The sequence below is a fragment of the Melopsittacus undulatus genome, chromosome 7 (genome assembly GCF_012275295.1).
Source record: "Melopsittacus undulatus isolate bMelUnd1 chromosome 7, bMelUnd1.mat.Z, whole genome shotgun sequence".
Lineage (NCBI taxonomy): Eukaryota > Metazoa > Chordata > Aves > Psittaciformes > Psittaculidae > Melopsittacus > Melopsittacus undulatus.
The window spans coordinates 31464455-31492211 of record NC_047533.1 but is presented as its reverse complement, the minus strand read 5'-3'; the positions used below and the strand labels follow the sequence as shown (position 1 = coordinate 31492211).

The 27757-nt window shown below is 36.7% G+C and overlaps 1 protein-coding gene across 1 annotated transcript; it reads left to right on the top strand.

Moving 5' to 3' along the window:
- FGL1 (fibrinogen like 1) lies at window positions 1–22546 on the top strand. Its single transcript, XM_005149062.3, has 8 exons — window positions 1–82; window positions 4564–4639; window positions 11012–11192; window positions 14187–14346; window positions 16344–16441; window positions 17296–17384; window positions 17939–18126; window positions 22009–22546. The coding sequence occupies exons 2-8, from the start codon at window positions 4574–4576 to the stop codon at window positions 22166–22168; spliced, it is 942 nt and encodes a 313-aa protein (XP_005149119.2). The 5' UTR covers window positions 1–82; window positions 4564–4573; the 3' UTR covers window positions 22169–22546.
- The last annotated feature ends 5211 nt before the right edge of the window (window positions 22547–27757 follow it).

Here is a 27757-nt window from a genome sequence, read left to right as displayed (position 1 = left end):
TCACAGCCTGGGAAGGGCTCTGGAATTCTTTGCATCAGCTTAAGAAGATATATCAACTTTGTGTTCTGTCCAGAGGGTAAAGGTAAACATTTTAGGTACCTAGGGGCAGGTAGGAGGAAGGTAGAATAAAATTTGGGGAAACTGCTGTAGTTACATTTTAAAAGTAGTGTGTTTTTGAAGACCATATAACTTGTTCAATGTTGCTAACGACATGTGAAAGCTTTAGCAGGTTCTAGCTATTTTGCTATGATATCTAGTTAGTAAAGCTCATATTAAAATCTGTAGTTTTTAAATTTGTAGTAATGTTTGTGTGTATGAACAAGGCTGCTCTTTAAGCCTAACAGTAGATCAAATCATGATTCGAATTTAGGGGTGAATATGAAGATAGGATTATCCGAGTAGCCTATAAAGAAAGCCCTGGCATATAGAAAGAAAAAGGTACCTTTCTAGAATTTTTATTCCATAGCTTTGGAGAAATCTTTCTGCACAGCTGTGCAAGTGCACATTCCAGGTGTCATCTTTGAATAGTAAATGATAGTAAATGGATGAAATGTCAAGGTTTCACAAGAGTTGTCCTTAAACTCCAATGCTATTAAAACAGAAAGAGATTTCTAACTGCAAAGGGCTTGTGTTTTCAGCCTGAAAATATTACAATAAGTTTATCTCGCTCTATGATGATGTGTGATAATTAATCCACATGTCTACTGTCTGATTCTGTGATTCTGAGAGGAAGATTTTCCTGGAAAGGGTTCTACTGTGTACAGGTTTTGTTTTGTTAAACCCACACCGGTGTTATTACAAAAGTCTTGGAAGTCTCTCAGGACTTATTAACTCTTTGGGTTCCTAGCATCAACAACACACAAATATTTGCTAAATTAAACAATTGTATTCACCTGTGACATGGATTAAGATATGCAATTATTTTTCAGTTTTGGGGGTAAATGGTTTTATTGCTTTGAGTGTGAATATCAGTGGCTGTATTATCTCCCTACTTTAAACTTTCTTTGAACAGAACTTCAGATTTATATATTACCAAAGAGCATGGATGTACACTCTCAGAGAACTGTCTTTTCAGAAACTTTTAGTAGAAATGTGTAAAACTAAGTAAAGTTACCCATATTGATTCAAGACTGAACCTGTTGATTTAGTTAGTATATGCAAAGCATTTTGAAAATATATGGGGCTTGACCCTATTTATCACTTTTATTATCACTGTAGGGTTTATCACTCAGTGAATCTCATGTCACTGCAACTGTGAGATCAGATAAACTATGGGAGTTTATACCTGATGAGAAACTGGCTCAAAGGTACTGTCCTCTGCCTTCCCAGGTCTCTCTGCTAGGCAGTCACAGAAGAAGAGAAACACTGTTAGGTCAGCCACTTCCTTTCAGCGCTTGAATTTTCATGTCTCCAACTCTTCTTGATCTTTCTTCTCTTTTGAGGGGGACAATAGCACAAATATTTCGGTCCCCCCAACCCTTGTTTCTACTGAACCCAGGACACAGGCCCACTTTGGAGTTTTCAGTGTTCTTTCTGTTTCAGTGTCATCCATGTTTCTGACATAGAGGTCTGCTAAATTGAACTCTTGGTTACTCCTTCTTTATATGCCTCTTAATTCTCTTATGATCATAGCAAAATTCTCTTATGATCATAGCAAACTCATATTTTGAGGGACTGCAGGATCAATAATTAATCTTGAGTTTACTGTTCGACTTATTTTGTTAGAAATTACACTCCAGGATTAAAATATATAGAGCAACATATTTAAATAATCACATTTAGAATTATATTTGTGAGACTTTTGAGCATATCTTAGTTCAATGCTAGAGCTTGATACATGTGAAGTTGTCTCCCAAGTCCAGCTCTCCTGAAGTTCACCACAAAAGGATCATGCTTTAGAAAGAGGCAGCCTTTAAATAGAAAATTGACTTGATCTGAAGATGACAAACCAAGCCAACTGTACACACTCTACACTCCTCACTCTACCCTGCATTCCTTTTGTGCAGCTTGCTCATAGTAGTTCACAGATACTGCAAGGGATATGATCTGCCTTGATTGTGATGGATAGTCTTCTATTTTTATTCTTTTTTTACTAACATAAATTTCACTGAACAGTATGCAAGATTTACTTAGTAGTCTATTTTTAAAAAAATAAAAAAGTATACTGTAGTTGTAAAGCTGAGCAAACATTTTATGACTGATTGTGGTATTCAGACACTCAGTCAGTGAAATCATGATAGAAAAGTTTAAATATTAAGACTAATGTGAGGGAGACAGGGGGGGTTTATAATGAAAATAACAGAGAATGAAGCAGAACAGTTAAATATTACTCTTCCAGTGAAAAAAAATACTGTCCCCTCTCTCCTAGAAAACATATTTAGATATGCATGGAGCTGGGACAGTGATTATCAGATATAGACCACTTCCAGGTTATCCAAGTAGCTGATGTACTCTTCAGTCACTCCTCTCACTGACAGTGTGATTACAACAGATGGCAACAGCCACTTTCAAAACGGTGGTGGCTGCATTACCCATAATTATTAGTCACAATACTGCTGTGAGGTGAAAGCACATGTTTTATCATGACAGAAACCTCCAAAACCTAAATTAATAACAGTCTACAATGCCAGACAACTCTTGCAGATCCTGCCCCACATCATTTTTTAAGCCTGAAATCCATAGGATTCACCTCTTCAAGCAGTAGCAGAACTTGTTGCATTCAATTATGGTAAAGCTTCTAATTCAAATGATAAAACATTTATTTGGTTAGCATAAAGAACAACTTACAACCTAAAATTCATAAATTTTATGTCACAGGAATAACTTAGTCTAAGATTTTCAGTTCACACTTTATAAACAAGAAACATTTTATAGGTAATTTTTAATAGATTCCTTCAGAATCCTTAGTGATAGACATCTGCTTACTATAGTGCTTTGCAGCTTAATGGTAGATGTTGCATATGTGCAAAATGCTTAGAAAACCCTTCTGAGCTGTCTGTAACATGAGTCAGTGCATACAGAGTATGCAACAACATACCTTGTGTCTGCATCAGTCCAGTGCAAGAGGTGGTATAACAAGCTTTATGCAGATATACTTGGGCCTCACAACTCTATGCTTTCATATATGATGTTTTCAAACCAGCAAAACTCAAAAATAAAAACAAAACAAATGTTGCTTACTTGAATAAATGTAATTAAAAAAACCCAAACATTCCTAGTATTTTATTAGGAGGTGTTGAAAACCTGAAATTAGGCTGGCCTGTAATTTGTACACTTGCAGGAGTTTTTCAGAGGTTGGTGAAAATAAAATTGGACTTATCACAGAATCATAGAATGGTTTGGGTTGGAAAGGACCTTAGAATCACCTACTTCCAACCCCCCTGCCATGAGCAGGGACACCTCACACTAGACCAGTTCTATAGGAACTTAAAAATATACTTCACAAGCACCTTGCTTGTCTTTGTACAGTAAAAAGTAGGGATTGCCGAAGTTCCACTGGTGTTTTATATCAATTCTTGTAGAAAAGTGAATGGTAATTTCCATAAAGTTTATGTTTCAATATGCACATACTGGCATTGAATCATTAATCTCTATTAAAGGTCTTATGCTTTGTCTAACCATAAATGTTTTAACATGTAGTTAGTTGATTCAGTTTAGTAAGTAGAAAAAGCAGAGTGGACACATATTTTTGGTTTAAAATGGTGTTGGCATATGCTAAATGAAAATACTGTAAGTTAAAAAGAAAACTCCAAACATTCTTCAGTTGATAGCTTGCAGCAGTTTACCTAATTGATTTAGAATTGGTTCATCTACATATATGTAAATATTTTAGTGATTGGAGGCCTTGGTTTCTCACCTGTGAGATGAAAAGCACACATCTACCTTACAGAAAATTGTGATAATATATCAGTTAATGTTTGCAAGGCAGTAAGTTACAATGGTGATTTTTTGGTCATATAAAATAATTTTCATATGAAATAATGGGATTTAAAATACTGTGGGTTATACAGTACAAAATATGCATAGCTGTCAGTTGAAAGATGTTAGAATAAAAGCTAGTAACTATTACCCATTTTCCCCAAAATTGCTCTTTAACAGTAAAATCTCCATCCTCTCCTGGCACACAAAAGTTGCACAAAACTTTAGTTCAAGTACAGTTAGCCCAATTCAGCTTTCAATTACTTGAATATAACAGAGAACTTTCTCACAATTTCAAAGGACCAACAAGGAATATTGCCCTGCTTTTCAGAGCATTTTAAAATACTATTTTTCTTTTATCTCATTTCATAATAAAATGCATGGGTTTGAATATTGAATAGGTGCCCTAAAATACATGGGGAGCTCTGCTACAAAGTAGCCTAAAAGGATAAATTTTTTTTTACTGAAAATTTTGGAGTTCTACTTAATGAGGCTATTTTCAATGTTTATAATGAAGCCTAAGTAAACATTATATTTACAATATGTAAGAAAATAATTTTTCAAATAAAATGTAGATATCCAGTATAAATATTCAGTTTTAATGTATAAGATAACTAGTATTTCCTTTGTTCCTCTACCTCACAGCTTCTGAAGAATGAAGATATTGATAATGATTGATTTTGTCCTTGCAGCTAACTTCATGGATGCCATTGGCAGCTCTGTAAGTTCCAGTAATTAAATTTGCCTATAGAGTTTCTTCTCAATCTTTCATACCTTGTCCTCCATAGTGCTTACAATGTATTTCAGCTACATGAGATGGTAGAACCTTTAGTGGAAAAGATTACAATTCAGACCAAAACTGAAAGACTGGAGAAACGGTGTTTCACTCAGATGGTGTTCTGTGAAGAAAAGTTTCTAGTAAGGAAAGAGGAAACAAATGCACAAATACACAGCGGAAGATAAATAACTGGGTAGTAGCACTGAAGAAAAAAAGCCAGTCAGTTTGTTGTGGGATACAACATGAATTAGAAGGCAATGGAATATCTTTGCTAAAAAAGGTATCATATGATGCATTAACAGGTATATCATATAAGGCACACAAGAAAGTTATACTACCACTCATGGGTAATGCTAACTCAAAATAACACTTTCAGTTTTGAGCAGTATACTTACAGGAAGGCAGAGCCCAGGAACTCCTAAAGCGGTGGCTGCAGCAGCAGCATTTCTGGTCACTGATGTTCAGGATGAAGTATGTTTCTATCCTCTTCTATATTGTCCACTTGCCATACAACTTTTTCTCAAGATCCACAGCTTCATATTCTTACTTGTTCCCACGTTACTATGTTATAATTCACACTCAGAAAAAACGATCAAAACACCTTCACATCTAGCTCTCAAAACCTTCTGCTATGAATTTTGATCTCCAACAAAAACCCTAACACAATCCCACTTACTCCACTGCTTAAAATACTTCTAACCTCACCAGTCCTGTACTGCCTGTCTTGGCTGTCTCTCCTAGTTTGGTATTCTGTTCCTAGCTAGGAGGAACCTGGGAGATTGAATTGCTGATTCATAATTGCCCAGGTGGAAGTGGTTGCTGTATTTACAACTAGGTGAGCATTATTGTGTCTTACATTATCTTATGGAAGTACTTTGCTCAGGTAAGTATCTCTATAGGGGCAGAATAGGAAACACCTGCCTCTAATCACTCCTGCTCAGTGGAGAAAAACATTACTAAAATTTGTAGAAGCCTATTAGAAAAAGGGCATTGCAATGAAATGCATTTGCTTGCCTTGAGTTTTTCATTTGGAATGTTCTGGGCTTTAGCTGGTTCTATGACTAAAAACTGGGAATAACCTGAAGTTTACCTCTTAAGTTTTGACATTCTAATCTCACTAAACCACTAATCTCAATAGAGATTTTTTGGACCCCATTTAAATTCTAAAAATGCAAGAAATAAATCTTCAAGTAAAAAAGAGTATAAATTTATAGTTTTCATAAAGTATTCTGAGTCTAAATTATAGCATCAATTTTAATGCAAGGTCACTAGCTGCTAAATAATTCACACAATAATGAAGTAAAACTGTGAATGCCCGTTAATTACAGCAGCTGGTTAAATATGTCCAAGAACAGAGCTGTCAGCAGTTGCTGGATAATTGCTTCTCAATGTATAGTAGGAACAGTTGCTTCACCAAAACAGACAGAACAGGTTATGTTCAGTCTGGTTTCAGTCAGTGGTCACTACTGTCCACTGGAGACAGCAACGATCAAATTCCCATTTTATTATTTCAATATTGTACTGGTTTAACTTTGGTTCATATCTAACAAAAGGAATAGCAATATGTTACAGGTGCTGACTGTCATAACCCCAAGATATGTTTTGCTTTAATATTATTACTCTAGTTGTGCACTGGTTTAGCTCCAATGACTTTTAAAGAGTTATCCTGAGAGAAAGTATAGTAGTACATTAAAAGAACAGTCTGGTAGCCTGCAGACTGCAGATCAAGCCTCATTATTCCACCCTGAAGGTATGCAGCTAACTTGTGATTGTCCCATGGGAAAAATAGATGTGGAATTCCAAATACAAGAATTGTGTTTTTGCTGTGCTGCAAAGTATAATGGGATTTTTCTGGAGGGGACAGAGAGATAAATGAGGTTGAAGTCAGGGAAAGAAAGCAAAGTATTACATACCAATACTTTTCATATGTAGGTTACTTTCAAAATGCTTTTTCTGTTCAGTCATTCCTTTCATATGGTGTAGCTATTCAGTATGGTTGGTGATTTTTTGATTGTCACTTACTGTTTACCAGCACTGCAAGCTTAAATTCTTTTCATCAGGAAATTGTTCTGTGTAATGTAGCTATATTACTGTTTGCCACATAATAAGTGTCTTGTCTGTAAAGTAGATGAAAATCAGCTCAGTGACACTTTTTCCTGTTCATTAATTAATTCACAATTCACAGTAAGTAAAGAAAAAAGGAAAAAAAAAAGATCAATTTAAATGCAAAGTTAAAAATAATATTTAGAGACATAGCTTATTGCAGACTTGTTTTTTAGGTGGTTCAGAGGACAGGACCTTTTATAGTGGTATATGAAGTAGTGTCATACTTAGTTTAGAGAACAAGTTTTTCTAAGGTACAATAGTAGCTTTTGAGAAGTTCTGTGCTTCTGCTATATAATTTAATTACAGCAGGAAAAATGGCTTTTAGCAGTATGAAAGGGTGAATTGATAGATGCTTTTCAGTTACATCTGAAAGAAACACACCTGTGTGTAGCTGCTTCTCAAAGGCACAGGCTCGTGCTCTCTTCAAACTGAGCTCTTTGTGGCTCAGACCTTGCTATGTATTAAAGAGACTGAAGTTTTGCGTATGAAATTGCTAGAACTTGGTGACATGGGCCACCATTTCCACCATCATCCAGGTCTTTCCTATTGCATTTTCCCATGTTCTCCTAAGTCGAGTCCTGAGTTAAGACTGATAAAGGCCAACCTTCTCCATAAACACTGCAGTAGAACCATAGAATCATAGAATAGAATCATAGAATAGTTAGGGTTGGAAAGGACCTTAAGATCATCTAGTTCCAACCCCCCTGCCATGGGCAGGGACACCTCACACCAAACCATATCACCCAACACTTCATCCAACCTGAACTTGAACACTGCCAGGGATGGAGCATTCACTGCCTCCCTGGGCAACCCATTCCAGTACCTCACCACCCTAACAGGAAAGAATTTCTTCCTTATATCCAGTCTAAACCTCTGCTGTTTAAGTTTCAACCCATTACCCCTTGTCCTATCACGACAGTCCCTAATGAATAGTCCCTCCCCAGCATCCCTGCAGGCCCCCTTCAGATACTGGAAGGCTGCTATGAGGTCTCCATGCAGCCTTCTCTTCTCCAGGCTGAATAGCCCCAACTTTCTCAGCCTGTCTTCATATGGGAGGTGCTCCAGTCCCCTGATCATCCTTGTGGCCCTCCTCTGGACTTGTTCCAACAGTACCATGTCCTTTTTATGTTGAGGACACCAGAACTGCACACAATACTCCAAGTGAGGTCTCACGAGAGCAGAGTAGAGGGGCAGGATCACCTCCTTTGATCTGCTGGTCACGTTCCTTTTGAAGCAGCCCAGGATACGGTTGGCTTTCTGGGCTGTAAGCGCACACTGAAGCTGGCTCATGTTCATTTTCTCATTGACTAACACCCCCAAGTCCTTCTCTGCAGGGCTGCAATGAATTTTCTTTTTGCCCAACCTGTAGCTGTGCCTGGGATTGCTCTGACCCAGGTGTAGGTAAGACTAGTAAGTGTGGCATGATGGCTTCTTTAGCAATCGTAACTTTATATTATTAGGATTACTATTTTGTCTGACTGTTAACATGGGATTTTTTGACAGCTTTACTTCTATAGTTAGCATTAGCTCACCAGTGTGATCCTGGAATTATTTTTTTTACTAGTATTTATTCAGTCTTTTTCAACCCACCTGTTCAGCTCTCCAGTTCTCCATAGTTTTATGTATGCACTTGGGACTAAGAGAATTTGCAGAGGCCTGTCAATGAAGCCTCTTCTAATTTCACAGTTCAACTCAACTTTTGTGAAGGATTTATGTGAAGTTGCAGATACAAGTTGAGACAAACACTCTGGAAAGACTATATAATACCGCATCCTTTCTTTGTAATATGCAACATGTCACACATTAATCAGTGCTGGTGGTCAAGTAACATTCCTCTAAGCCACTGTAGCAAGTTTATCTCTGTATGTGCATATATTTTAAGTACTTTCTTCTCTCGCTTCCTGCTGGAAGAAAAGTAGGGTATGTTAGAGATCTAGTGTATCTATCAACAACTGGAAAAGATTTTCAAGGGGGTATTCTTAAATAAAATAGGACTCGAAGGGTATTAGGTCATTGCCTGCATTGTTTATTCTTCTAAAGACGTTAGTGTTCGGTAAACATGCCTCTTATTTCACAGCGCCTCCTTGTGGCTTCTCAGGACCTAGCAAGCAGTTGGAGTCTGCAGACAAACCTGCTGTCAAAGCAGCCTAACATGGGCAGCACAAACCCAGGGAGGCAGTTGAACCTTTTCCTCTCAAACAGGTCACTGACAAACTGCTTAGTCCTTCCACATGTGTATTCCCCATTCGTTTATTACCCTATGTCTTAGATTGCAGCTAAGTATGAATTAAAGCAAGCGTCTGGTAGACTTCAGAAATACTTATACCAGAGGCCTGTGTTCAGGATTGTTATGCAAAACCCCAATCTTCAAAATTTTCTGCATGACTAAATATTGTAAGCAAATGGAACATGACGGTTAGGAACCATTTTACTCATGGACATAGATTATTTAATCTTAAATTCTTTTCTAGTTCCTTTGTCTATTTGATGGAAGTGAATTGCATGCTCTTTAGTGAAAAAGCGAAGGGGTCTGCAATACTTACTTCTATCAGAAATAACTACAGTCATGACACAGTTTATATGGATGTTTCTTGACAGTAGCAGAAGTTCCTCTGCTTCTTCACTAGTACCATAAATGAATTATGAAAAAAATCTGCATGCGTTAGAGTTATAAAATGCAGTTTCTATTAGATGTTAGTTAATTCAGGAAGTTTTTCCTTGGAGTTGTGGTGGATGGTGCCACAAGGAAGTCAGTCTAACCAGAACCATGTATGTGCTGCATAGAAACTTACAGAATGGTATCTGTTTTTCAGATAGAAGAAAAAACAATCCCTGCAGCAAGAAAGTGGCACAAAACATTTTGGTGGAAGTGTTCATGGAAAATAGGTGAAGCCTGAGCTTGATACAAATGGAATTATGCAGACACCACTGGAGGTGCATGTCAGTATGCTACTTCAGGTCTTGCTGCTTCAGTGTCATAGGGCAATGGTCTAAGATATCAGCTTTTCTGTATGAATGGAAAATGTTACAGGTCTACATACTTAACTCATGTAAATAATGTTGCCCTATGCATAAGGTTGTACCAATTTAGACCTACTGCATACTTGATCTTGCATATCAGATTTCCAAAAGGTTGCCCTCTGATTTTGCTTTTTAAAGTCCTAGTTGTGCTTTTGTGCAAGCACTGTAGCGACTAAACTCAGTTTGCTCATATAAAATTGCAGACACAATGCCACTGATACAAAACCTCATGGCACATTTGTACAATGTGTCATAAAACTCCAAAGGCTTTTTTCTCTATGTTGAGATCAAATTTGTGTAACATCTATTTGAAGCTGTACAGGCTGTTTTAATTTAAGCTCCCTAGATCAGGTTCTGTTCACTTTGGCTGTTTTACCATAGTCATTAATCTAAACCAAATTATTTATTGCTCTGTGTACAATCAGCATGTCAGAATTTGGAAGAGTTATTCCACCTCTCCTGTCATGTATCTGTATTTGCACTAGGGTAAAATGAGTGCTAGGTGTCACCATATAAGAATCACCACTTTTCTCATCCACCCTGCGTGGCAAAATTAAGTGTACAGGTCACAGCACAATAGAGATTTTAAGTGTTTATCTTTTACATTTCATACATATTTGCAGCTTCTTAGGGACTATTTCTTTTGTCATGCCAAAAAATGAGCTTAAAACTGTAGTGTTTATGTTGGCAATGTTAAGATTTATATCATAAGAAGTGTATAAAAGCATTTGAAAAATGCACAATGAAGTTGGAAATGTGTGTGGGCTATATTTCTTTAAAACTCTGGAATTTTAGAACCTTCAATGTCAGTAGCAAAGCCTCACTGAATAGGAAATCTCTGTACATGGCAGACAATAGAAAATAAACAATCTTTATGATGGGGTCTATACTATAGTTCTTTTCCCTAAAGTCCCCTCTTCATGTTTGCAGTGAGAGCTGATAATTACAGCTATTAGGAGAAGGTCTCTCTTTGCAAAGCAGGTATATGTCTGGGCACTGTAATACACAAAATAATATTAAATAGAGGTAGCAACTGAGGCAGAAGTCAACATAGTGTCTGTAGGAAATTGTGAGCAAATGTTTTATTCAAGTTAAATTTTATTTATGGGTTGTTTGTTTGTTTTTGTGTCACACGTTAAATGTGTCAAAAATTGTTAATTTTACAATAAGATACGTTTTCCTCTCTAGGATCTACAGAACTGTTTTCAAGAGCAGATACGACTTCAGGGCCAAGTTAGGATTCTGGAACATCGTGTGAAACAGCAGCAGCTAAAAATTATATGGCTTTTGGAGAAGAAAGAGATTCAGTACAGTGACAGAGGAGATGAAAAGAGTGTCATTGACTTGGGAGAAAAAAGACAGTATTCAGGTTAGAAATGAAGCTGTTCTTTTCATTTCCATTCATTGTAATGTTACCCAGAAGCTTTAGCACAATCGGGCCCATTGACTTATTGTTTCAAAGCTCATAGAAAATTGTTTGTTTAAAACAGTGTTCAGCTTTTACTCAGGCCTGCTGCCACAGGGAAATATTGTTAATGTCACATGGTATAAGTTAAATCAGGATTTAAGTCGTTTACTGGTTTGTTAATAACATATAATTCAAAACCAACCAGCAAATAATAAGTTCAGAACAAATATCGGCAATTCAAAAGATAAAAGCCAATAACAGATATATATGAAGTGTTAATAAACAGTTACAGGTTTCTAAACACCCCTTGGCTAATCTCCAGAACTTCTAACTCACAGGATCAGTTCACATTCACACATTCACACCATGACATGGGTTAAAAGTATACTCTGACTCTGTTCCAACCTCTAAAGTCCCTGTGACATCCATATGCAAGCCTGGCATAATGACATCTGCATCTTGCTTTAGTAATATTCTGTATGTTGCACCATTTTGATTGAGTTAAGTTCAGGTCAGGACAATACACCTTCTAAAATACTAGTTTTAAGTTGTTTTTGTAATCTCACCAGCATTCTGGTGGTGATCCAGTCTGTCTACAGTGGAAGCAGGCTATGTGTGTTAGCTCCTAGGAGCTGGAGTGAGGCCCAATCTCTTAAAATAATAAAATACTATACAAACCAATAGTTGGATTGAAAATACAATTTCGGGGGTAGATTCTTGGATGGTATTTGTTTCTAGTTGTCCAGTGCTAGAAAGCCTAAACTTCCATGATTTTTAATAGCCTTGTTTGAATATACTTGTAGGTATTAATGCTGGTGGAAGAAATCACAAGATATAACAAATTTAAGAAAGCAGCATTAAAATTAAATTTAAAGCAGTTATTAAATTTAAAGCAGTTATACGTCTGACTTTAAATTTTAGCTGTATATTTATTTATATTCAGCACCCTGGAATACTTTCTTATTATGGCCGACTCATCTGCTAGTGGAAAAGATTAATAAAACCACATTTAGGGAAATTTATTTGTCCTTTTTTAGCATTTGCTTCAGTTTATTTTCTTAAGATGTGATTCTAATTAACAGATCTAAGTTGTTCCAGTTTCTGTTGTGGGGTTATTTTTTTCTCTATTTTTTCACTTTCCCTTTTGGTACTGCAGTATTTAATTTGACTGCTGTAGCATTTTAATGTCAACAGAGCTGGGTAATTTGAGGTTAGATAATAAGGGAGAAATTCCACACTATATACACCTGCTAAAGAATAAAATATGCTCAAGTGTTTTGCTAACCTACAAAAAAAATGGACAGGAAAAGCTGTTTTTTATAAACCAATCAAACATTCTCTAGAAAGACAACTTAGCTATCATTTAAATCCTGTTTTCCATTAAAGTTTATTCAAATCCTGGCATAGCTATTTGTTTTCAACATGGAGTGTTTATTTTCTATGTCTAATCTTCACTGACATTTTCACTGAGAAGAAATATAAGAGTTCAGAAAGTTCCAAACTGGCCTGGAAGTTCAGCCAACATGCTCATAAAAGTTTCGGGGAAAATCTTACAGTTATTCAGCTCTACCTTTGCCAGGAAAAACAGAAATGCTGAAAATGATACATCTTTCCCGTATGACTGCTTGATGGTAGATTACGTATAAACAAAGAACTCCTTTCATTTCTTAACTCCTAGAGGAAAAAAATATAAGATTATACAATTACATTGCTGTTATATTTTCATGAGCTCTGAATTTTGTCAGTGCTGTAAGTGCTGTCTAGCCACAAACGCCAATGCAGACCAGACTGTAAATGGTATCAAGCCAAAGTAATATCATTTTACACATATATAGAACATTTTAGAATCATAGAACTTCACAGCTCCTTTGTGAAGAACCATAAACAAGGACTCCATAAGTCTGTCCTATGTTTTGCTAAAAAGGTCAGAGTAAAATTATAGAACCATAGAACAGTTAGGGTTGGAAAGGACCTTAAGATCATCTAGTTCCAACCCCCATGCCATGGGCAGGGACACCTCACACTAAACCATGTCATTCAAGTCTCTGTCCAACCTGAACTTGAACACCACCAAGGATGGAGCATTCCCAACTTCCCTGGGCAAGCCATACCAGTGCCTTACCACCCTCATAGTAAAGAACTTCTTCCTTATATCCAATCTAAACTTCCCCTGTGTAAGTTTTAACCCATTACCTCTTGTCCTATCACTACAGTCCTTAATGAACAGTCCCTCACCAGCATCCTTATAGGCCCCCTTCAAATACTGGAAGGCTGCTATGAGGTCTCCACGCAGCCTTCTGTTCTCCAGGCTGAACAGCCCCAACTTTCTCAGCCTGTCTTCATATGGGAGATGCTCCAGTCCCCTGATCATCCTCGTGGCCCTCCTCTGGACTTGTTCCAACAGTTCCATGTCCTTTTTATGTTGCAGATTGTTTTCTACATATTTTTGCACCTGTTTGGTACAAAAGTATGAGGTCCAGCAATTGTTTTCCTTTTCTGATGCTGGTGATTCCATGCATTTGGGTTTGGTAGTTCTCCTGTGGACTTTCTGGACATAGAAGTACATGTTTGTTTTTAAAGGTTACTGTGTGTTTTATATGTAGATAAATTATATGATTGTAACAGGATTTTAATGTGGATAATACCATTATAAATTAAAAGTTACATGACTTAAACCAGAAGAATGATTTTTCTAGTCAGATGAAAACAAGGTTGATATTTTATGGTAGAAAAATATTCTTTTAAGAAATGTCGAAATAATTACAGCCCAGTAAAGGTTTAAACCAACACAAATACAAGAAAATGCCCCAAATGTCATAAGAATATGTTTGCAGAAGTATTTCCTTTGTATTAGCTTGGTTTATATGCGACTCTCACATGACATGACTTGAGTTCTGATTTTGCCAGGAAGCAGAGGGCTAAAAAACCTATGTCCAATGCATGTTTTGTGAACAGATTGTGCAGAAATCTACAATGACGGCCATAAGCAAAGTGGATTTTATAAGATGAAACCTATCCAGAGTCCTACTGAATTCCTTGCCTTCTGTGACATGTCTGAAGGGGGTGGCTGGACTGTTTTTCAGAGACGTTCTGATGGCAGCCAGAATTTTGATAGGTAGGTACCAGACTTGGTCATTAAAATTGGAAATAAAGTGGAGAAACAGTCAGTGAGATGGATCCAAGTTAAATCTTAACTTTATAATTGTTGTTATCCCAGATAAAAGTGAGGAATGGTTATTTTGTGGGACAGCCTCCGGATGAGGTACCACTTCTGGCTCTGGCACTCTTCTAGGAGACATCTCTTCTAGTTTTTTTCTGAGAGCTTGAACATTTTACATGATGACACTTCAGTGTTAAATGCATTAATAATTGTTGGAGCATGAATTCTTACTGACAAATGAAAGACTACTTTGTCTTTTGCAAATGGTAAAAATGTAAAAATGTAAGCAGTCTGCTTGAACCAAAAGACCATAAGCAAACAAGTTTGAGAGAAACCCACCACATAGTCATTTGTAGATCATGATAAAATGCCTTCAGGAAAGATATGATGGGTGACACCTACTCTCCTTGACTTTGCCAAAACTCATGCATTTTGGAGAATATCCAGAAGTGAAATGTTTGGTTCTGTGAGACTTGAATATAAAACTCTACAAATATTTACAGATATTAGAAGCAACAAGAAAGTTTTTAGAACCTCTGCTTTGCTCAGTTTGCTTCTCACATATCTGCATCCTTCTGTGGATTTGTCTCTTACCTGTGTTTATGATTACTGCAACTAACTTTACAATACCCTTATGAAATAGAAAAGTGATCCCCAATGAGGATGAAATACTTCAATCCAGCCAAGAAAACTTTGCTATTCTTATCTTATAAAATATGGACATACAAGCTACAGAAGCAGTCTGTACCATTTTACAATTGTTACCACCACACACCACCCATTCTCCCTTGCCAGAGACTGCCAGCTATTTAAGTCACAGAGACTGCTTTCTCTTATGACTGTATGTGCACAGCGTTAAGACTTTCACCCACTAGTTGAAGAATACTTGCTCTCCATCAAGGAAACAGATCATATTTTTGTCCCCATTAGAACATGTCATGAAAGCAAAACTACTGAGAGACTGTTTCAAAGCCAGTGTTGACAAGGAAAAGATTCAGTGATTTACAGTATACACATTAATTCTTGAAACTATGCACCAGTGTTAAAGTTCAAAAATTGTTAAATCTGTCAGTAAGTCCAAGCTGGAAATAGCTAATACCTCAATTTAAAAAGTTATATATCCAGCTACAGGGGTTTCACATTTTAATAACATCATGGATAACAGAGAAACTGCATTTGTGGTAAACCTACACATCCACTTCGATCCCTTGGATGTAACCAGGAAAAATATTTTCACTTCAGGGAAACTGTGCTATGCCAGAGATTGGACTGAGCTAATGTGTTTTCTTCTGCTTTTAAAAATCTGTTAATCTTCAGACTGGGATTCAGTCTTTCACATGTGAGAAATAGAAATAATTCTGTGAAGATCAACAATGTAAATAAGATATTAATATCTAAAATATTTGTTTATTAATGTTCTGATATATAATGAACCTATAGAGTTCAGCAGAGATGATCAAGTGCTGCAGCACTTGCCCTCTGAGGACAGACTGAGGCTTGTTCAGCTTGGGAAAGAGGCAGCTTCAAAAGAACCTAATAGTAGCCTGCCTGTACCTACAAGGAGGTCACTAAGAAAGCAGAGCAGTTTGAGAGCTTATTGAGTAAACAGGCTCTTCAGAGTGATGTCTGGCGGGAGTATGAGACACAAAGTACATAAGCTGAAACAAGAGAAGTTCTGGATATAAGGAAAACCTTTTTTGTCCTGAGAACAGCAGGTTGCCCAAAGAGGATGTGCAGTCTCCATCCTTGGAGGTTTTCAAGACCTTAATGGACAAGCCCTTGAGCAACCTGGTCTGATCTCATGGCTGACTGACTTGAGCAGTAAATTGGACTAGATTACATCCTGAGGTTTCTTCCAATTGGAATTGGTCTGTGGTCTATGATTGTATGATAAGATAAACATTCAAGCAAACTTGTTTTTTTTGTAAATCAGTGATTTATATTCTTTTCAGAGTCTGGACTGACTACGAAGAAGGATTTGGAAATTTTGTTTCAAAAAATGGTGAATATTGGCTTGGAAATAAAAATCTTCATTATTTGACTAATCAAGGTAAGATTTGTATTGTAACAATAGTCTTCCCTTGTTTCTGTTTCTCTGCTCTTTCCAGGCCATTTTTTGTCACCTGTTTTCTTTTCACCAAATCCTGAATACTGTTGTTAGTCTGCATGGACTTCCCCAAGTTTCAGAATAAAACACATTTGAATATAAGTTTGTTTTATAACGGAAGGTTCAAAACTGTCATTGGGCCACTGTCATGCAGGAACCACCAGCAAAATAGGGGATGGTAGACAGAAGTATGTCTTAAAAGAATTCTCTTTACCCACTTCACAGTCAGCATCACTAACAGTCCAGAGCCAGGTAAGTATGCTGTACCAATTCATTTAATCAGGGCTTTACACAGCTGCATAGGCTATTACATGAAGGTAAATCTGAGCCTATTGATGAGGCTAATTTTAGAAAGCTATTTCCGTCTTACTAATAGTCACTCAATCTAACATAACTTCTGCTTTGCTGTAGGATACGCCAAATACAAAACTTACACACTGATTTAGCCAGCTAATTATATGGAAATCAGTGCCACCAGGATGCAGCCCTAGTTTAACTCTTTTACCTTAAGAGTATAAAAATCTAATTTTCTTAGGATTTTTTGTTGTCTAAACTTGAAAATCTGTGTTGGAGTAATTCTAAAATGTTCTAAGCTGAATCAGGTGAATAAAGACAAAGAATAGCAAGATATGCTTTAACACGCATGAAGAAAGAAGATAAACCCCCATAAAATACGCTGTAATGTGATAAGATTCATGATAAATGCCTAGTTAGCATATTCTACTATAATACTGTGTTCTAAAAAGTAGTGAGGTGGAATAGTTTAACCAAAACAATTTGTCTTGTTATTTCTTAAGGGAACTATACTTTAAGAATTGATCTAACCGATTTTGAAGGAGAACGGCGGTTTGCACAATATGCAAGATTCAGAGTTGCAGGTGAAGAGGTAATAAATGCTAAGTAGTGACTAGAGGGTTTAATGAAAATGTGGATTCTGTAGATGGACAATAGACATACAGGTTCCCTAATTTTCATAAAGGTTTGTGTAGAACCTTATCATATTTTCCTTCTTGCATATGCTTGGAATTTTCAAATATATAATAACAGTGATTTACTTTGACACATCAGTTTCATGCTTACTGTAAGATGTATGAATTATTTTGTTTAGCAGCCATGGATTAAAACAAGGTTTTCTATTTTTGTCAGTATCACCAACAATAATGGTACATGATGTTCTGATTTGTTAACATGTACTACAAATTAATAGTAATATTGTTTTTTATTATGTCATTTATGCACATAATAAATGTGCTTACCCCAGAAAGCATCTTTACAACCCTACATTATCTAGTACACAGTGTTTAAGTGGTATGACATTTCTGAGCATAAAAATCGTAGCAAATGGAACAGATTAGTTTCCTCTTCGTGGTTTCACTCTCTGACATGCTAAATGTTAAACACATATTTGCATTATTTTTTTCCTTTTTCACATTTTATTAGTATTCTTATGAGATGAATTGTGGTGAATACTCTGGTACAGCTGGTGATTCCCTTACTGGTGGATTTCATCCTGAAGTAAAATGGTGGGCTGATCACCGAGGAATGAAATTCAGTACTAGAGACAGGGATAATGACAACTACGAAGGGAACTGTGCTGAAGAGGAAAATGCTGGCTGGTGGTTTAACAGGTATTTTGATTTTATATTAATACAGTATTGACAATTATTCTGCTTCATGTGTATTCATGCAGTAATAACATATGGTAGAAGACAGGACTGGCATTGTTTATTGTATTTGCAATCTGCCCTTGACCGCTAGCAGAGATCTCAGTGCTGGTGAGACTGAGGCTCATCTTAGAAGGACAGCACCTACCACGCAGCTAAAGCTGGTCTGCGGTAACACTACTTGCCATAGGTTTTGGTGATCTTTGTTATCAGGCAGGAAGGAGAAGACAATTCTGTCCCTTTAACCATTTTGTACGCAAGTAGGTCAGATATATCCCTGCTGTTTGCAGATGTATCCCTGTTGTACTTTTGCATTTCTCCTGTATTGCACTAAAGCAGATGTGGCAGTACCACAGAACATCGGATGAGTTAAGCTAGTGCTGGGTTATTAAGCCTCATTTTTTCACCTCAGTTCACAGCGTCTTGTTCTTGTTATTTCTTCAGTATCAAGATGGGAATGTGTCCACTCAGTTTCTGTCAGTGAGCATGGATGAACTGAAAGGAAGATTTTTTAAAACAGGTTTCAGTAAAGGAATTTTTAAATCCTACTTACATGCAAAATACCAACTCAAAAAGAAAGGATAAACCTGGTAATCTTAGCACTGTCTGTATAGACAGCTATATTCTTTCCCTTAATTCATTAGATAACAATAGCCATGAAGAGAAACTATGCAATCTAGCTGTGTAATACAGTGATTTAAAACACAAGTCAAGAAAGCATACTAGTCTCTCATGGTGATCTCAGTTCACTTGGCAAGAGCTGCCAGGCTGGATCAACTCTATTGTTTCTCTCTGTTGTGTCATCCTTTATTTTTGTGTTTTAATTCCTCATTTTCCAGATGCTGTTTCTGTAAGTCATCTGTAACCATCGTAGCTGATACAATGTAGCCATTAACTTAAGTTTTCATAACTAATTACTTACTTTAATATGTTTTAATATATTTGCATGGATAAGGGGTCAGCAGAATGTTTGAGACATATGGGAAAAATCACATGTAGACAAAGTTTTTTGCAGTTCTCACAAAAGCTAAAACATAAAAGGGAAAGACAACTGCGTTGGAGGTCCTCTTCCCATGAAATCATAACTCTTGTGGATTTAGAGGAATACCTAGACCTCAAGGAGCATAAAACTCTGATACCATGCCATGGAGTTAATTAAGAGTGTTAGTCAACCACATACTTTTTTGAATACATATTTCAAAAACTTTTTTGTTATTGTTGTTAATATTGGATTGGGCTGGGCAAAAAGTTAGTTTTTGCAAAACTAACTGTATGGCAGACTTGACAGTTATTAATACCTTGTTGTTGGTGCTACATAACTGCTAAAGATAGCTGGCTCCTACTAGGCTGGTTCCTATTATGGCTGTGTAGCTCATGCTCTTAAAGTGACAGTCTATCTGGATAATGAAAATCAATCACTAATAGCAATTGATTCCACTGCCTTGCTACAGACTTTTTTATGTTAAGCCTAGTGTCAGACTGAATACTGCAAAATACTAGAAAATTTCAGTATCCTTAAATCCTATCCAAAAGAACAATTTTGGCAGAGAAAGAAAAGCACTCAGAACATGTGTTTGTCATGCACAGATTAGCAAACCTAGAAGGAATTAGTGCTCTTGGCTGGTTTGTATAGGAGCTCCCAGCTATGAAGGAATTTCTTATAGCCAGCTCTGTGCTATCTGCTAACGAAACACAGAAACACCCAGATAATATGAATACCAAAGGATGTGACACAAGTGAGGCCACATGGAGGTAGCTTGTCTTGCTCCAGCTCAGCACTTGCCATCCTGGACTTCTGCAGAAAAATGGCATTCTTTTTGTAAGCAAAGCTGTAGAAGAGATTTTCAACTTGGGCACAAATCCACAGAGCTGAGTTCACTCTGGTACTACGCTCAGGCAATAAGCTTTCTTGAATCCAGGACATTGTAAAGTAGGTTCAAAGAGAAGAATAGGTTCATAACCAGTAAAAGAAGAGCTAACAAGTCTAGTGGACATGAGCTTATTCTCTCCCCAGCATTCCCAGTTTTAGTTAGATCATGCATGGGTGATCATGGTGGATTTGCCAGGCATCACTCTGGGGCTACAGGTCTCATCAACTCAGGCTTCTTGCCTCACCAGTCATCCTGGAGATGTCATGGCTACATCCGTGTGTGGCCATTACTGGAGCCACTAAGTGCAGGAAGAATTCAAACAATTCTTCAGAAAACCAAATCTATCTCCCTGCATCTGTCATACAGTTAATATGTAAGTCAGATAAAATGTTTACTGATAATTGAGAGCTGACTGTAGTTCTGAAACTATTGCAATGAAGCTTTTTAGTTTAAAAATTAGCCTATCAGGAATAGAGGAGGACCATAGGCTAACTTTAAGGAGCTTACTGATTTGTGAATGACTGTTGCTTCATAATATAGTCATGTTTCTTTTGTATGTCCAGTTACTTCAGGCAGCATCCAGTTGGTTACAGAATACCATGCCTCCCAGCACTAATTAAGAATTATTACTGGCTCATGTTGCTGTTGACAAAATCATGTTTTGCCTGCTTCCATCAAAGGAACTAAAAGAAGGGGTTCAGTTGATCTACATATCTCTTAGCAATTATGATTCTTCCAATGAAATCGTGGTTTGATTCATTTAGATAGAATCCCTGCTCAGTGCTGAATTTGTAGGGCTACAAAGATTATGTCAGCTCTGATACAAGTTTGTCATTCTTAAAACCAATGTCACTTTTGATATCTGTGGTTTATATGCTTTCAACCAACACATTATCAAAATTGAGCTTAGAAACTGTGAGCTATAATTAAGCATATATATATGAGAATTTTCCTATGAGGCTTTTATGACATTTTTATTTCAGTTATCAAAAACTGTTGTTAATGAAGTATAAGCAAAGCCAGAGACTAAGATTTGCTGGTAATAATATCTGTAAGTTTAATTTGGGCTGGTTTCTGTTTGCATATTTTCTGAAGTCTACTTTTGAAATCCAGCATGGTATTTGACAGCTAGATATTAACAGCACTTACAACAAAATACTGAATTGGCAGATAAACCAACCCAATTCATTGCAGCATGCTGCAGAAGAAACAGCTATTTTGCTCTCCATATGGTCACATAAGAATCCAAGCTTTCCTGTAGAAACCAAATGTGTATCAAGATGGTGCTGGTGCCTAATTAAGCCTTTTGGGTTTTGCTAGGGAGTTTGTGCGGTTTTATTTGTTTGTTTTACCACTTCAGTTAATAAGCTGTAATGGCATTTCTTCAGTGTATTAAAGAAACCCCTGCCCCCCTCTCCCCAAGTATTTTGCATGATCAAATAAAACACTTGCTCTGATGAGCCAGTGGTTCGGTATACATATGTTTAATTAGCTGACAGATTTAATCTATTTGTATACAGAAGTCCACAGATGAATAGGCAAACTGATGGTAATATTCAGGTTTTTGTCATACAAAACACCATGTGGAGTAACTGCAAAACAGAACAACAAAAAGCAGAACAGCATTTCTTTCCCAGAATTTTGTGTGGTGCATGCCCTGCTGCCACCCATGACCTGAAAAACTCTGGACTAATTCTCCACTGAAACAGATTAGCAGGCAGAACTCAGAGAGCTAGTAATGTCAGGAAACACATGGAAAGAACAAAAAGAACTTTTGTTTCAAAGAAACTAATAAGAGCGCTCAGTATGCCCTAATTGAACTGTTATTGTTTAGGTGCACTGAAGTCCCCAAATGCAAATGTTTGCAGCTGCCAAACTGGGCTGTTATCAACATAGCAAAATATTTGACTTGCACAGAAACGACAAATGCAACTTTTCAGAGGCCTTATCTCTGTTTTCCTTTACTTTCCACCAGGTGTCATTCTGCCAACTTGAATGGTTTGTACTACAAGGGTCCCTATACTGCAAAGACAGACAACGGGATCGTTTGGTACACTTGGCATGGGTGGTGGTATTCTCTGAAATCTGTTGTCATGAAGGTCAGACCAGCAGACTTTGAACCTAATATTGTTTAAGTGTTTTATTAAGATGATTTATCTGGTTAATCTTTCAGCAAATCAGTCCAAATTAAAATGGGCTGGTTTTTGCTTCTCATCTATGCATATATAAACCTGGAATAATTTCTCTGTAACCAGTAGTTTTAGGAGATGTAAATGAGAAGAAAATCCGGCTTATGAATCTGTATACAAATACCTACGCTACTGTGTGTACAGGCTTTTTTGAAAAAAGCAGGCATTCACCTAGGAATAAGGACATCTTCATCAACATGGAGAATTTTTAGCTTCTGCAGTAACTAAAAATCCTTTCACCTTTAAATAAAACAGTATTGTCACAGTGTTGACTCAAAAATTAAAATTATTTGTACTTATTACAACCAAAAAGCTATTTAAATATAAGTGTAAGGCTGGTTTATTCAGTAGATGGAACATACTTTCTTTAGTATGGCTCAAGGCATTGGAAGTGGGTTGCCTGAAAATTCCTCTGATTAATTTGTTGCATGTGTTGTGTACATAGCACACATAGTGAGTATAAACAATGAAGCAGGGAACTGAAGGAAGAGAAGGGATGCTACCAGGGTGGAATCAGTTGAACCCAGCGTACAGAAGTGGGTTGTCTGTTATTGTCTGCTGAGCCATTTCTAGGGCTGGTCACATCACTAAAATGTAACATTTTTATATGGTCAGTAATTATGTGCTGCTTCTTCTTGGTAACCATGATGGTTTTTTTTTTTTTTATAACCAAACCTGGTCTTTTAGGTATTGACATTTAGAATTTACCAAAAGGCTAAATAACAAAAGCTGCAACTAATTTTAATGTGACCTATGCTGCGAACATAATGCATGTGTAGAGGGAAGTGTATTTTATGTGCAACTAAAATCTGTCATTTTAGAGGTTCTTAGCACTTGACTCTATAAATCTTTACTTTCTTTATGTATCTGTCAAATTGCACAGCTCTCCAAATTCAGATGTCTTGTTCAGTCACTTCAAAGTGGTTCTGATTCTAGGCCTATTACTTTCTTCTTTTCCACCCTTTAGTAAATCCATGTACCCCTGCAAGAGAAGATCAATGGAAAGCTCTACAACTGCTTATTTGGAGCCTTGTTTGATCAGTTAAACTAAATTAAATTCTGTATCTGACAGGAAGGCATACCAACCTCTGCGTGTGTGTATGTATACATACATACAGATATATATGTTCGGCATTCAGCATTATAACAGAACATATGATGTGCATTTCTATCCAATTTTATTACAGAATTTAAAATGGGTTCCCATGTAACTCTATGAGCAGCAGTGTAAGTATGGATCATTAATGGATGGAAGGTTTGGAATAATTTAAAAAGACGTTGTAAGTACAGTATTTCCCATCATGATTTTCATTTTTTTTTTTTGCTACTTGTAAGAGAAGGATTTAATTCTTTGCAAAAATATGTGTGTCATTATGTAGAAATTGCAAAAACATCCTTAGCTTTTCACAGGAAAATGGAAAGATTAACTCATTTATTTGTGGAGTATCAACACAGGTCATATTCCACACAATTAAAATAAAAGACATGGAGGATTTAAGTACAGCAAAGCTGGATCTCTACATACACACACAAAAGACTCTAACCATGTGCATATTGTGCGTATAAAATTGCAACAATTTCTTCCTTTGCTGCAGCATAAATCCATCCTCTACTTAGGAAAACGCTAATGAAATCTTTCAGCTGAGTTAGGGTGCTTTTGTCATATTCTGACATAAAAATGGACTCCCTTTCTCTGTTGGAAATAATAATTAAGGAGGATTAAATCTTCATTTTTACATCTTACAGTGCATTTATATGGGCCTAAAGGACCGAATGCTCTTTAGAACAAGGACTGTGATATACTAGCTGTCTAAAATGTATCCAGTATACTGCTAGCAACGTGAAAACACAGTATTCTTCCCACCTTCCTATGGCCTTTCTTTATGTAATAAATCTTTTTGGCCACACGAAAAACATGTCAAAGTGTTGTAATTCAAAATGGTCATATAATTGTTCTCAAATAAAGAAACTCCTTATTTTCAAAAGGCAAGTTTAAATACCTACTAGGCAAGACAGTAGAGCTTGGAAGAGAATTCTTTTCTTTACCTGGCTTGCCTGTTCATATTAATTTATTTCTTCAACAGGTATAAACATGTTCTAAGGCAGTCTTTATTCTTACAAAATAGCAGAACAAAGGCCAGTTTATTTGTTCAGGCATTAGACAGAACAACATAATAAATCCCAAATAGTTAAGAATGAATACACACCACTATATAAATCATATAACATAACAGAAGAATAAGAATCAAGACAGTAACAAGGAAAATGTTTGTCAGTCATGATTTAATAAAGAACATAATGACAGCATCAACATGTAATCAAAAATACATCTTTCTGTAATATTTGTTCAAGGGAAACACCTTTCTATCTTCAGATGAGTATTTCACTTTCCTTACGTTTGCCAAACATATTGGACATTAAAAGAATGGAAACTATAAGCACAGATGAATTAAATGAGCAGCTACAGCATTTGTTTTTCCTAGAATGTCTGGTATGCACTGAGAGAGCTGAGGTACTGCAGTCTAGCCTACTGCCTTTCCAGTGGAGACTTCTCATCAGATTATTGCCTGTGTACATCCCACCTATCCCTACCATTCCCAAAACTGTTACTCTTGACACCAATTCTCCAACCCCTTTTATGAGTAGAACATTTTATTCTGTCAAAGCTACTTACTTCTCCTTGCTGCTAGCAAACTGGTGTACCCAGAAAGGGGAATCAAACCACAGTGTGCCAGGGCTGTGAACATTCCTATCATGTTCCTTTAATTTATTAAAGCTCAAAAAGCTCATTAGCTAAAAAAAAATGAAAATACAGCTTTTGCTTCAGTGCAGGTTCTCTTTAGCAGTTGTAAAAGAGGTAGAAAAAGCAGAAAAACTGTCCAAGGAAAAATTCTGTATCTAAATTTTCAAAATTTCCACTTTTTTATGCCTTTTTTTTTTTTTGTCTGTTAATAGGTCAACTTAGAAAGCAAAAGAACAGAGCTATTCAAACCCAGGAAGTATTTTGAAATGAATATGAGTCTATGCTTGCTGTTTTCTCAGAGTAGGCCTGAGAACTGGGAAATCGGCAAGGTTTCAAGCACTAAGCCAAAATCCATATACGTGTGTGTATGCGCAGAGAGGGAAAAGATACTATTTTCTGTTAGCTAAAATGCTCATTCAAAGAGAATGTAAAACTGCACACTGATAGTGGCTCTTTCATACTTAATTGGGGGTGGTGGTGGTTTGTTGAATATGTAGTGTTCATCCAAAACTCATCTTTTCCAAGTACCTGAGGGCCGTCTTAACCTTTATTTAGTGCGTGATGAAATCTACCTTCTCATTGCTACATCTTCAGTTAACTAAGACTTAACCCTACCCTAACATTAAAAAGATTGCAGTAGAAACAATTTTGATTTACAAACATTGATTAAACAACCCTTGGACCAAATGCATATGTTTGTTTGCAGAAAAAACAAATTATGACCTTTGCAAAAAAAAAAAAAAATCCCTGTAGCTCACTTTTTCCCATCCTTTCTCAGCAATGCAACCTGTGTATAAGTTTCTTTCACTTCTATAGAATCTAACTTAATGACAGTGAGATCTTTAATCTTGCCTGTTAGTTGTGGTCGCGTACCCGTGGAATGCCTGGCTTAAGGAACCTGGGTAGTTCTGAGGTTTTGCAGAAGCTCAGCAAAGGCTCTGAGCAGTTAAGTGGTGTACTTGAGGCACCTAAAATGGTAGTTGGCTCTCTAAATCTATTGTGAGAATCAGTGTCTAACCTCATTTATAAACAGGTTGCATTGAAATATTTAATGAATATATCGCCCAACACTGTGGGCAGGAAAATAAGTGGATTCCTCTTAAAAGATGTGGTTCTCACAAATGATTACCTGATCTTCAATGCACCAAGTTTTGTTGTCCCTGCAAAAGGTCCCAAATAATTTTCAGTCTATGAAATCTCATTTAACTGCAAGATTATATTGCCACAGGAGTCACCAGGCAGGCACTTTCTGCAACATGATAGTTCATATTAAATTAGCTAAACACCATCAAGTGACTTTCAAGCAGAAAGGCTTCTACGTTAGTTACACCTGCAATAGGTGGTGCTCTGTACATTCATTTTTTAGGCAATACCCCATTTGTAAACTTGTACAAACATTTCTCCTGATTAAGTTAATTATTAAATGACAGAAAACAAGTAAAAAATATTTAAGTGAATGTAGTCCTTAATTCACTTTTGAAATCATACATGAGTTCCTAAGGTTACCTAAACCCTATGGAAATTCACAGCTTCTAATTATCCTGAGGTATGGCACATTTAAGCAGGTAAATTGTGGTCTCTTTAAAGAGCCTTGCATTACAACACTAGTTTGTAACTACTGCTGGTTAGAAAACAGAAACAAAACTGTGCAAGTTCCCAACACTACCTGAAGTAACATATCTGCACTACTGTATTCCTGCTATGATTCCTCTACTGCTCTTCCCTGATAGGATCTCTATTTTTCACATTGCAACTGCTCTGAAATTCAAGGGAACTTTACTAGAGTGAGGCACATCTTTGTATCATTACACAAATAACAAAGCATTTGTATGTTTTTCATGGTCAAGAAACTGAGATTTTGTGAGCACTTATGGCACCAGCAGGATGAAATGAAATGAATGCTTGTGGCATAGTGAATTCATTGCAGGGAGAGCCGGAAATCCCTTTCCTGCCAAGATGCCATACCCCCATCTGGGAAAAGCACCCTTCCTAGAATTGCTGGGTTATTCATGTGGTATTCAGCGAATGTAAAATTCATGCTGCATGTAATTACTAGAAAGTCTTGCAAGTTTCCCTCTTTAGGCTAGTGTCTAAGTTTGAATTATAGCTGCTTGCAAGATCTACAAACATTTTTTCTTGTGATGGAGAGGATTCGAATGACTGTAATGCATCTCCTTTTTTTTCCTAAAACCTTCAAATGACTCATTTTAAATATCCTGTAGAAGTTTTTGAAATAAGGATAATTCAAATTATTCCAGTCCTGCGTCACCGAATCCTCTCTACCTCTGTTATGCAGCATACTTAATTAAAGATGTCATCACAGTTCTTACCTGTTCTTCTTACTGAGACTGCCTAACAGGGGCTTAACAGCTTCTGAGTTGGTTTCACTACCCCTCTGACTGAGTACAGAAAAAAAGAAACCAGAAATATCACATCCATCTGGAATAACACAAGTCACTCTCAACCTAAAATTTCTAAGCAAAAAGTTCTAGAGTATTGAAGGAAGGGAAGGGCTTCCTTTCTATGTTTACACAACTTGAAAAAAGAAGTCATTAATATTGCAATCCATGGTAATAACTTTAAATTCTACGTTATATTTTCCTTTAAGTCCCCAACATTAAACTAATGCTCCTGAGCCTCTAAACCTGGCAGGAAAGTTTCATATATAATTGGACACCTTCCCAGCTATATAATTCTCAACTTTCTTTTTTCTTTTTTCTCCCCAAAAGAATGAACAAAATTGATTTCATGCAAGCCCACTGAGACCAGTAAAGTTACATTGGGAATTAATT

What these genes read in the sequence shown, in the direction of transcription:
- FGL1 (XM_005149062.3), top strand. Translation starts at nt 4,574, where the DNA reads ATGAAGATATTGATAATGATTGATTTTGTCCTTGCAGCTAACTTCATG. An exon ending in AGAAAAAAGACAGTATTCAG is followed by an intron (nt 11,193 to 14,186) that starts GTTAGAAATGAA and finishes TTTTGTGAACAG; the next exon opens with ATTGTGCAGAAATCTACAAT. An exon ending in GCTGGCTGGTGGTTTAACAG is followed by an intron (nt 18,127 to 22,008) that starts GTATTTTGATTT and finishes ACTTTCCACCAG; the next exon opens with GTGTCATTCTGCCAACTTGA.